The following is a 12,901-nucleotide window of genomic DNA, read 5'->3' on the forward strand; positions in this document are numbered from 1 at the left end:
ATTAATGCTAATTATAGCAAATGTAGTTATCTCTATGTAGTTATCTCTCAACCAACAATAAGCAATTATAATATATAGTCAATTAAATACTCGGAGAATTTAAAATCAATAGCTTTATAACCAAAAGATTAAATAGGAACTTCTTATGCACGTTATAAACTGCATGGACATTCAACGCTACAAATCTATGCAGCTTCCACATATGACGACTAACCTAATAAACCCTAGATTCCCGTTCGATTTTTTGTACGTCTTATGTATTAGTATTGTTTAAAATATTGCATTCCCAATCTTCAGGTTGATAGTTATTATAGCTTTTTTTATACGTTCTTTGTGCGGAAACTATTCAAAGCATAGTATTCAAGAAGTAATCAAAAACGTACTTCAAGTCTGGTAACTTCCATATCATGAGAGGAGTTTATCAGGGCTAATGTCAAACAGTACTAGTCTTTGGTATCCAAAGGGTTACATATTTGATTCTATACAGGAGTTTAAGTTTATGCAATGAAAATATAATAAAATATTTATACAATCAAATAATGTATATGATATTTTAAATTTTTGCCTTATATAATCCTATAGTATCCGGTATTCATTAGCGCGACTAATCCAGATTTGCATCGTGTATGATTTATTTAAGGGGATATGCTCCCTACAAGGAAGCTTTCTATTTTTAGAGTTCAAAATCGAGACCTCTTATTAAGGATAGAGGAACCTCATTCATTCCACCACATCACCTAGTGGTAGATCACCGATAAGGTAATTAAATGTAAATTTCTATAATAAGTATAAATTGATAACTTAATAAAAATAATATAACTGAAATCCATTCTTTTTTTTTTCTCTTAATTTCAACTGGCAAGAAGAACCTAGAAGAACGAAGCTGAAGAATATATATCTGTTTTAATGCTTTTTGGCTCATCAAGATGACAGTTGTACTTTTGCAGAGAGATGGAAGAAGTAAAATATGAAGGGGAAGCAACAAGAGAAAGATTGTTTTTGGAGTATACTGCAACACCAATGCAAGAAATTACCCTAAAGCGTATTCTCAAAGCAGTTTTAAATTGATGATCATAAGTGCCACCGCTATCCTTGGGTGTGTGGGTGGTGTGGGGGTGGAGGGGGGGGGGGGGGCACTTCTCATTTGTTATCATTTTCTTCTCTTCAAGCATTAAAAGTGGACAGAATAAGATATTGTATTTTATCAAAAGAAATGACATGAATAAAGAGACATGTTCTCTGCAAGAAGCGGTTCGATTGGATAAAAAGAAGCCAAAATAGGCAGAATTTGTTGTTGGGTGGGGGTGTTTTTTTAAAACACAAAATTTTACTTTGCATTATCACCGTTGCATCATCTTATCTTTTGTTCCCAGATCCCTATTTTTTAATTCTTTCTTGTATTTAATGTATTTAAAATATTTGCAAATTTCTCTTCCTTTCTCATCGGGACTTGCAGGCAATGCTCAGAAGAAAGAAGAAAAAAAGACTAAAGAAACAAAAACTATTGATATTACGTAACTAAAGAAATCAGCAAGCAGAAGTGGTCCAACTTTTTCTTTTTTGGTCTCTTTTCCACATGATTTTCATCGCTACAAGTTGGGAAGGGGATTGTTTCACCGCCAAATTGGGCAATCAAACTGTCAAAAAAGCATAATATGCCAATTGTTTTGTTCCATTCCCTTTGTGCTCTCATTTTCACAAAGTACCACTTTTCTTGGAAAGGAAATTGAGTGCAGGAATTGAATTCCTTCCTTCACATTTTCCTTTTGCTACTTATTGGTAAATCATCTTCTGTTTGGAGCTGAGGGTGCAGGCTTTGAGGATGTCATCAATTGTATTTCAAATATGTTGTTTTCTCTGTATGGACAATCTTTGAGCCCAAACTTGTAGTTTTTGGTTTCCTTTTTTCGACCTATGCACGTGCTTTTCCAATTCCATTTTAAGTCCATGCAGTGTGCCACAGGAGGTTTCAACATTTGGTGAGGCATGTAATAGGACAAGAGAACAACATAAACCGTCATTTGTACACTAATTTCCTGAGCTTGAAAGCTGATTATCATAAAATTTCACTTTTTTCACATAATTAAAACATCCAATTGATAAGGGACCACGAAACCAATCATTTCAACTCTTTTGCTCCTGCCATTTTTCTCTTTTCCAACTTTTCCATTTATTCAAGAAATTGGATTTTCAAAAATTACTGCTATTGGCTTATCTATATTGTCACGTTTGTTTGTTGCAAAGGTCATCTTTTATAATATGAACACGACCTCATTTATACGACCGAAGAATATGAGATCTTTGATTTGCACTTGAATGCTTTAGTATGTAGAAGAGAATACAAGGATATATGTAACATTTAAAAGTAAATGATAAATGCAGCGCATAGCAGTTACTGAAATAACCCAAGATCGAACATTAGAGACACAATGATCGAACCGTGAATTATAGCCAGGAGTAAGAGTTGGAACAAAGCTATAGTTAGTCGTTACCGAACAATAGAACACAGTGCTTTCATTCTAGTATAAGAAAGTAGCTAATGCAACTCACTGATCAAGTTTGTAATCCTATCCAACTCTCACTTCGAGACAAATCCATGCACTAGACTTACTTTAGAATCTGTACAACCAAGCCAATATCACTGTTAGAGGTCAACATGTACAATCTAAAGGGAGTCGTTGAACTCAGATGAACACGATTTCACGAGAATATGCTACAAATTGAAATAAAAAAGGCATGGCCCATTGCATTCGACTGAGCCCAAATGCTAGCTAGAGCCTTAAAACTTAATAATTTAAATATATTTGTTCATGCCAAACTTCTAGTAAAACACAATCAAATTTTATCAATATTGTCATAACTGATCACAGCTAAATCATATTACAAAAAAATTTAAGCTGCTGCAGGTAGGAATCCATATTTCATGGGCTGGGTGGAGAGCCGGTTCACTTGGTGAGCACACTCACTTTCCATCATGCAGATAGGAAGGTTCAAATCCCATAAGTAGCTTCCCCTTCCCCTTTCCTCCCTTCCTCTCACCATGTTTTAGAAAAATATGTTATTAGACTGTCCCTAAGCATTTCCAGCTTGTTCCCCATCCAATAGCTCGGTTACACAAAACTGATGTAGACTTTCAAACTTCTTTTCCCACTGCTGAATCACTTGCATGGACCTGCCGCGGTCAAGTTTTAGCCTTTCGATCTCCATTTCAGCAGCAGCAGAAGACCCTTGTCTCTGTATGCAGGAAAAACTCGCTATTAATTGCAATTGATGATCAGTTTTGTCAGGCAATAGTATGACATATTGATAGCGACGGGATCAATTATCAAAGCAGTTTGTACTTGCATCAAAAAGTCAAAAGTGATGTATATAGCCATGATAAACAAAATACGTGACATCTTTTAAATATTAATTTTGAACCTTAACAAGTCAGCTTACACGTCATTTACATCTGCCAAACAACAAATAAGAAGACACATCTCTTCTTGTTTTAATGTGACAGCTAAAGATATGTGCAAATAGAAGCTAAAACGGCTAGCTGCTTCTTGAAGAAAAAAAAAATTGAACCAAGTTATGCATTGTATAATCACACTACACCCAACCAAGTTGTGCGTGATATAATCAAACTACACCCAGCAAATTCACCTGCAGTCACTCTTCAGTTTCATTACTATACCACTTAACGGTCGGATTGCCCTTTAAGTGCAATATTGCAATTGAGGGCAAGACCAAACCATTGGTAAGTACAATGACTAAAGTAAAAGATACAGAAAATAAAAAAATTAGATGACACATACATCAATTATAGTGCAATTGTTGAGTAGATATTTTTCTAAAGACTAAAATATTCTGACATGACTATGCCATAAAAAAGGTCGTTCATGAAAGCAATGCAGCGCATGAAGAGTTCCGCGAGATTATTTCTGCAGAGCCAGTATACTGGTGATATAATCCAGGATACCCTGGATAACACGGAGCCAATTGCGGACAACTCACAACTGCAAGATGTCTAGTGGACCATTGAATTGTTCCAAGTCCAAAAGCGTCCAAGGATTGCACATTAAGGAGTTGCTTGATATTCAAGAATTTGGTTAAAACGTGAAAAAGTTTTGGGTTAAAGGTACTCCAAATCAATGACCTGATTCCAATTAAAGTCGTTGATCTGGCGGTGACAGAGGAAAGACTCTAGATCAGTGATCTGGGTTCTTGTTTCGAGTCATTGACGTGGGTGTGACAGAGGAGAAGCTGTTTGTTGGAGCATCCACATCACTGATCTGAGTTCTGGTGGGTTGAAAGATAATTAAGGGACAATATGTCTTTCTATCGATTTTTCTTATTATGTATAAATAAAGTTAGAGCTCGTTTATAGAGAAGATTTTGCATTAGAGCTCGTTTATAGAGAAGATTTTGCATACTTTGAGATTGATAAACATCATGAACCCTCTTTCTTCAGATTGAACTTTGGAATTACTTTCCGGCTTGACTCTTGATGGTAATTCTTTCTTTTTCAAATCTTTATATTATGTTCCTTCTTGTCGTTCTTAAGGGGTGATTGGTTTGACATACCAATTGTTGCCTGAGGTTCTATTTGTTCTGCAATTACGGTTGGAATTCCTATCCTGTAGTTTTCATTAGTCAATTTACTTTTAATTATTTTTCATGCATCTTGAATCTTCGTAAAGTATATAAACAAGTACAGAAAAATGACAAGAGTTTGGTGTCTGGTAACATAAGCTAGATCCTCATTTTGGAAGTATCTTTTCCCCGTCAGAACGACATGACAGAAGTAACGTACTCCCTCTTCCCCAGAAAAGAGCCCTTTGATCCCTTTTTTTACTGTCCCAGAAATGGGTCTAATTCCAATAGATGTTTAACACATCTATAATACAAAAAGTCATGTTTACCCATTTTTCTCTACTCTTAAAAACCAGAGAGTCAACAGATGGACACAACATGCTCGCCTAATAAATACATAACAGTTCGCATTTTCATTTCTTCTCATACATAGTCATGCCAAGTCAAACTAGAACCACTAAATGTCATATTTACAACCATAGACACTCGAGAATATTAAACACACAATTATAGTGCGAGGGAGTTGAAACAACAAAAACAGGCAACAGGAAAAAGGAAATGCACATCGATCAAGAAAATCTGACCTGAAGCTCTAAGATTTGATTATTTAGTGTCTGAATACTGATATATGAAGCTTCAACAGATCTTTCAGGATCGATCCTGGGGCCAATTACCGCCTTATAGTCATTTTCATCTGCTGAGTTAGCATACTTTTCCAATGGTGGAGCTAATGACACCCCATGTCTCTTTATGGAGGGCATTTGAGAATTCACAGATCCTCTGGTACTCAGAAAAGATGGTTGTCTAACAACAACAATATTGTTAACTGGACCTGTTAAAAGTTAATGCAAAGAGAAGATGTTTCATTGACGTGGAAAAAGAAGAAAATAGAAGAGGTTGAAACTACATATAATGAAGTGACTATTGAAATGAATCATATTGCTCACGGAATCATAAGATCTTTCATGTGCAGATACTACCAAGTATCCTAATTGAAATAGCTTAGTCTAATTCTTTCCACATTTATTAACAGTTGCAAGACATAGGATTTCAAGAGGGAAAACACCGTTTTTTCAAGCCTTAATCTTCTATTGGAGACATTAAGTGATTTAGGATGGTGACCCAGCATTTTCCATAGAATCATTCAGACAAACCTTGAACTTTTAAAATAATAATAATAAATCAACCTTACTTTTACAAACAGATTTCTTATGCACGACCAACAATGTTTCAAGAACTTCAAGGAACACAAAGTACGTGCTCAGGACATCAACTGTACCTTTTGCATGCCTAAAAATTCGGGCGATGTTATGGTTTTTGGTGTTCCAAACTCGAACCATGCCATCCTCTGATCCAGAAATTAGCAATCCCCCGTCCGCACTTAATGCTAAGCATGTAATCGCCTTACTGTTTATGAATTGTTGTAAATTTAGTCAAGGAAAATGAAAAACAGATGAGGGAGGGGAGACAAACATTAGCATGTATCTGCAGGAATAAGGCAACAGCAAAGTTACAGGGAGGGGAGACAAAAACTAGCATGTCCTCATACAGCTGAAAAGTTAAAGGGAATATGTTGTCATAGTCCATATAAGATTATAAAGATACTATTTTAACTCCTTAAACATATTGAGAATAATTCCCTAGTAGCAATTTCAACCATACATTAGCCAGAACACAAACTCCATATGCTACATACCTAAACTATTAGATTCCTACTAAATGGTTCTTGGATTTGAGCATTCAAGAAGAATATGGAGATTCCAAGCAACAACTTTTTCATGCTTAACACTTCAACATGAAGCTATAAGTGATGCCAACAAAAATTAAGCAGTCATAAGGCGATTTCATGTACTCCAGCAAAGAATCATATTGAGGTACTCATGAAACATAAAAAATCATAGGGAAGCTTTCCCGAACATCTTAAATATAAAACAAAAAGGGATACAACTTTACAGTTTACAAAACCAGGTTCTCATTAGCGACAGCAACACAACTATCTATATAACAAATCATAGATATTGCAAACCTTTGCTCAGACAGACAACCAAGAATGTGCAATCCATAATTACTGCTGGGGTCAGCAACAGCATTTAGTGCAGCTATGTATATTTTCCCATCTCTACCACCAGCATAGAAGACATCTTCCCCGTGGTCCAATGCAATTGCATCAATTATTGACGGAAACACAATGTTTCTCAACAATTTTCCCTTTGAAAGACTCCAAACCTATGACGAATGGACAATAAAGAATATTCAGACTCAGGCAAAGGCATCAACTAAATATTTATTGACACTACAACATTAAACAAACAACACTCTGAAACCATTAAAAGAATGAAAGAACATATTATATTAGTAAGAAAATGAATCACCCTTAGCATCCAATTGAAATAAAATGAGTTTGTCAAGATTCACTTGACTAATTTTTTATGATTGACATCAAGCATAGTGGTCAAGTCATTAACAGCCTGTTCTTCAAAATTACCAAAAAGCACGAACAATTATTTAAACATCAATAAATTGGGGAAATACAAGGCAAACCTTGCAAGTTCTATCTTCTGAAGCAGAAACAATAATTGCATTAGCTCCACCGTATCCAATCACAACATCAGTCACCTTCAAAGAATGCTCGGAGAAACTATATTCATAAGGCTGTTTTGCTTTCCCCCTCAATACGTCATCAAATATCCTAATTTCAGTCAATTTCTGGATATTAGCCATCAGACCATCAAAAAGAGCTAGACAAGTGAAAAACATAAGAAGCAAATAATACATTATAAGAGACCAAACTCGAACAGATCCATCCTCTGAACCAGAAATCAGAAGTGATTGGTCATCATTGAATATCAAGCAAGTAACTCCCCTATAGTGAGCGTGCCACTTCTTAAGTAGTTTACCAGTCGCAACCTATAAATAAAAACAAAACATAGAAAATTTAATCAGTAATGCCAGATACAATGAGCTACTAAGAAGACATAATGACAAAGAAAGACTTGGTATAAACCTGCCACAAGAATATATCACCGGATGCACCTCCTCCGGCTATATAAGTTCCTTCACTGTTCGAAACAAGTGGATTTATAGGTTCCGCAGGGAAGCTTTTAACTTCCACTTGAGGCTACACAAATGTAATTAATAAAAATCAATAATTGCAGCACTACAGTCTACAGGTACAGTGTTGTATCATGATACGCAACAGTTTTACCAAAACTAGGCTTTCTAACAAGCAATTAATCAAACAGCTTAACTTCGTACCACAAAAGTGTGAACTTACAAAATTTAGGACATACAAGTGATATTTTTTGTTGTTTACCTTGTTCCAGGACCAGTAGGCTTTCTAACAAGCAATTAATCGAACAGCTTAACCTCGGACAACAAAAGTGTGAACTTACAAAGCTTACGTAATACAAGTGGATTTATAGGTTCACTTCCACTTGAGGCTACACAAATGTAATAAATAAAATCAATAACTGGGGCACTACAGGAAAAACGTTACATCACGATACACAACAGTTTTAGCAAAACTAGAATTTCTAACAAGCAATTAATCGAACAGCTTAACTACGAACTAGAAAAATGTGAAGTTACAAAATATATGTAATACAAGTGAATTCTTTGTTGTTTACCTTGTTCCAGGACCAGTAGGCTTTCTAACAAACAATTAATCGAACAGCTTAACTACGAAGGCAATACAAGTGAAATTCTTTGCCGTTTCCGAACCATAAAGGTAAGAGCCTGATTCTAACAGGCAATTAATGGAACAGCTTAATACAAGTAGAAAGTTTACCTTATTCCAGGACCAGTAAAGGATAGAGCCTGAAGAAGATTTAGTTTCACGGAGTTGAGAAGAAGCGAGAAAGCGGCCGCCAACACAAGTGAGGCCGTGGGAAGGAGAGGAGCAAGTTCGATAACGGAGGTGCTCGGCGCCAGTACGTAGCTCCCAACAACCAATACCCGCGTCTGTTGGCGACGAAGCCATTACCAATTCCTGCTCTGTCATTTGGTAGGTTTTGCAAGAAGCACTTACTCAATGGTTTCAGTTTTTGCGCGAGTTTGAATTTTTGAACAACGTTCATACTCAAGGGTCTGTCTATTAATATCTAAAATTCTGGCCCAACCAAGCCCATTAACATTGCAATCATAAAAAGAATTTTTACTCGTTGTAGCTTCTCTTAAGACATATTTATTAATAATAACTACCCTTTAAATTATTTATAAATAGTAACTAAAGTACTTTTTAAAATTACTGCACATAGCTATATCAGCAACTTCTAGTTACTATGCCAAATACACACGTAAAACACTCCCCCCCATCCCCAAATCCCATGTTTAACGGTTATTCAATTAATTAGTCTGATTCTCTCTCCAGCCACTTTAATCCTTGCCGTTTTTTTCTCACATAGCTTCCTTCACGTTTCACCACGTTCTAACCACTGTTGCGAAATTTGGGGTAGTTGTATTTGGATAGGTTTTTACATTCTATTGGTGTATTTTTGTTCAGAATAATTTCATATTTTCAAAGATTGTGAATCGTATTCAACTTCCAATCCTTTCCTTTTTCTTCTCCAATACCTTCCTTCAAGATTCTTCAGCTTCAAATCGGCTTATGCGAAAATTGGGGAAAGTTATATTGGGGTAAGTATTTTACATTCTATTAGTGTATTTTGCTCATGACTACTTCATATTTTTCAGATTTTGAAGTGTATTCAACTTCTATTTGTTTAGGTTTTCGAGCAATTAAACTCACCTGTTAATGGCAGACGGAGCAACACCTAATAGGGTTACTCGAGGTATACCATTTACAGTTCAAAATATAGTTTTTCCTTCGTTTGATTTGGGGATTTCTCAACAACAACATAATGTTGTTGCAGCCTCTGCCGATAAAATGGCTACTGAAAGGCGTTCCAAGAATATACATGATCCTCGCAGAATTCCAAATCCACCAATTGCTAAATCGTCAAACAAAATAGATGCGGCTACAGTGACGAAGAGGAAAAAAACTACTGATGTTGTTCCGGCCAGCAAGGGGAAACAAGTCGTAGAGGCTGAAGCAGAAGAAGATCAATTATCTGTGAAGAAACAGGTATTTCTTTTAATATATATGTTTTTTTGGTTAAAATGTATGTGTAGCTAGAATGTACATCAATCTCTGTTATTACTGATGTTCAATTCTTGGGACTTTGATATTTTTTTTATCAAATCATGTGTTTTGGCACGTATAAATGTGTTCTTCAACAAGCGAGGAACGACAATCATGTATTTTGAACAAGTGTTAAATGTATTTTTGTTATAAATTTGCATGTTCTGTTGCACCATAAATGTGTATTTGAAGGAATGAGTAACTTAATATCATGTATTTGAACATATGAATTATATGCATTTGCACAGACTAGCATGTTCATGGTAAAGGTAACTGTGTATTTGAACAAATGAAGAACTGATTTTCATGTATTTTTTCACTTTTTTTTGTATGTTTTGTTACACCTAACTGACAATCATGTATTTGAACACGTGTCATATGTATTTTTTATAAACATTTATATGTTCTGTTACACCTAAATGTGTTTTTGAGCAAATGATTAACTAAATATCATGTATTTGAACATATGAATTATGTGTATTTGCACAGATTTGTACGTTCATGATACCTGTAACTATGTATTTGACTAAAAAGAAGAACTGTTTTTCATGTATTGTTACACTTTTTTTTAATGTTTTGTTACACATATTTTTGCACAGAATTGTACGTTCATGCTACCTGTAACTGTGTATTTGAACAAATGAATAACTGATTATCATGTATTTGAACTATTTTTTTGCATGTTTTGTTACAACTAATTGTGTATTTGAACGACTGAAAAACTGATTATCATGTATCTGAGCCAATTCGAGCATAAAATACACAGAAACTTGATTACATATACATTGTCGTAATGTTGTTGTTTTTTTCCTATATTACATACTCATTTTTATCTACATATGACTTTTTTTCAGGACCCTAAATTCCTTGTTAAATTTCCTCCAACTCATCCTATACGATATGCTTCGTACATGAACTACAATATAAAAAAGGACTTGGAGGACAAACTTACAGAAAGACAGCAGCAGCTATTTTCTAAAACTATATTTGGAAAATACTTGCAGATGCAACATTGTGAAGTCCAAGGGCAGCTGTTCCGGTGTTTAATGGTCAGAGAGCTGAAGAAAAGCACACCTGATGCTTTTGTTATTAACATTAATGGGACTGAATTGACATTTTCTCTATTTGAATTTGCATTAATGTATTTTTGTCCTTGTAGACTTGATCAACAACAACCTCTTTTTGGTTTTTGTCTTCGATAATTAGATTGGTGTCTTTTTCAAATATAGCAACATCCTTGATATAACTTGAAGACGCAAAGTCTACACACCCGACTGTTTTCATAGAATCGAACTGACTTGTGTATCCAAGTTGCAAAATCTCCCCTTGAATACAACTTTCATCAGATACACAGTTGTCAAGGCGTTTATCATTACAAGTTATGCACAAAGGATACAATGCTAACTGTTTATTCTCTTTCTTCAAATCCACGTAAACTCTGACACCCATATCATTGTGTATTTCCATCGGCATATTACTACCCTCCACCATGTATTTGATGTATATTTCTGTTCTGGTCGTGTCTAACTTCAACTGTGTTGCAATTGTCTGTAACAAATCCATATATGTTGAATACTCCTTGAAAACAACAGCATCGATTTTAAAATTCACATAACAGTTCTCATTATTCCAAGTACCACAGTGTCTAATTAACGAAGAGATATACGACAATTTTCCTGCAACCGAATTCAATATGCTTGATAATCAGTTTTCATTTGTTCAAATACAAGCTCACAAAACATTTAAAAAAAGTTGTAACAAAACATTCAAACAAATATGTAGATCATCTCTGATTCACAAAAAAAAAAAAAAATACACGAAGTCGTCTGTCTGTGTATTTTTTTTTTCACATTGATGAACTGACGGCACTACATATAGAGATGAACAAATCACTGCCTAAAATATAAAAACATAACAATAGAGATAATAAAACATAAAAACGAAAATCAAATTCCACAAAACCATAACTCACCAAAAGCGGTACTTCAACAGTTTGTACAGTGAGTTTGATTTGTAAAATATTTTCTCCAAATTTGCTTTTGTGTCATTAAAACCTCTGTTTTTTGAGTTCCCTGTGTTTTGAATTTTTTTGAAGATTGATTTTACGTTACTAAGAAGAATAAGGAGAGAGAGAAGGAGAAACGTGTGATTAATGGGATTCTAATTTGCTGGAAGAGATTGTAAAATATTTAATCTCGGAAACAGCCATCCTACCTTGGTAGGAGTAAGGTCTGCGTACACTCTACCCTCCCCAGACCCCACGTTGTGGGATTTCACTGGGTTGTTGTTGTTGTTGTTGTTGTATATTAAACGCATGACTAGTGCCTAATATCCAGGGATTTGTTTTTATCATACATGTTACATGCCACATATCCGTGTATTTGAAGAATTCCAAATACACCAAAATTAATATGTTTTTTGCCATAATATTAGCTACGAGCTGTAATATTGGAATGGTAGCTATATTTGGTTACATCCAATCTTATGGTAGCTATTCCTGTAAGATTGCCCCTTTTGTCATTAAAATGGGCTGGTCCTTAATTTTTCGTCCTTTAAATGGGTTGGTCTTCAGTTTTTGTCCTTTAGCAATATAACTTATGCCTAGTGGACCATAAGTTCTTTAAAAAATGAAGTTATGTCGGGGCATAGCTTGTAGGATATTATGATTAAGGGAATATAAACTTATGTCTTGCGATTTTATTTTTTTAAATTAGGGGAATAAATTAATAATTCTAGCCCAAGCAAGTCCATTAACATTGCAATTCCCTATAACAGCTCCCAATCAAATTCTTTTGGGAAAAATTGGATAAATAGCCACTTTTAGACTATTAATCAACATGTAGTTGCAATTCCAACTCGAGGAAACACTCATAAAGTTTGAATTGAAAGGGATTTTTCTTGGAGTTTGGGTTTATTCGTATAAGTTTGAGCTTCGTAACACTGTTTTGAAGTTTCACTTTTACAGGTTTGAAATCAATGACATTATGCTGGAGTTATGAGTTGCAAAAAGAATTTCAGGACAATATTCGAGGTTTAAGAGTTAAGACTGTGAAATTGTGAATTGCGTTATAATTAAGCTCCAAGCTTGTTGTGCAATAGTTGGTTTTCACTTTGGGACAATACCAAGTTCACTTCTCTCTTTAACTTAAATATTTAGGCAATGATTGATATTGGTCAGTTTTATTC

At 34.9% G+C, this 12,901-nt stretch overlaps 1 protein-coding gene and 1 long non-coding RNA gene across 2 annotated transcripts; one reads left to right on the forward strand and one right to left on the reverse strand.

Annotated features, from left to right (window-relative positions):
* Positions 1–2,659: 2,659 nt before the first annotated feature.
* Positions 2,660–8,646, reverse strand: LOC132627844 (protein ROOT INITIATION DEFECTIVE 3). Its single transcript, XM_060343436.1, has 8 exons — positions 8,363–8,646; positions 7,580–7,693; positions 7,349–7,482; positions 7,117–7,264; positions 6,602–6,801; positions 5,855–5,982; positions 5,160–5,407; positions 2,660–3,234 (listed from the first exon to the last, which is right to left on the reverse strand). The coding sequence occupies exons 1-8, from the start codon at positions 8,573–8,575 to the stop codon at positions 3,073–3,075; spliced, it is 1,347 nt and encodes a 448-aa protein (XP_060199419.1). The 5' UTR covers positions 8,576–8,646; the 3' UTR covers positions 2,660–3,072.
* Positions 8,647–8,791: 145 nt separating this feature from the next.
* LOC132623359 (uncharacterized) lies at positions 8,792–9,636 on the forward strand. Its single transcript, XR_009576208.1, has 3 exons — positions 8,792–9,210; positions 9,301–9,365; positions 9,447–9,636. It is a non-coding gene; the product is annotated as an uncharacterized LOC132623359 (long non-coding RNA).
* Positions 9,637–12,901: the final 3,265 nt, after the last annotated feature.

This window comes from Lycium barbarum, chromosome 2 (genome assembly GCF_019175385.1).
Source record: "Lycium barbarum isolate Lr01 chromosome 2, ASM1917538v2, whole genome shotgun sequence".
Lineage (NCBI taxonomy): Eukaryota > Viridiplantae > Streptophyta > Magnoliopsida > Solanales > Solanaceae > Lycium > Lycium barbarum.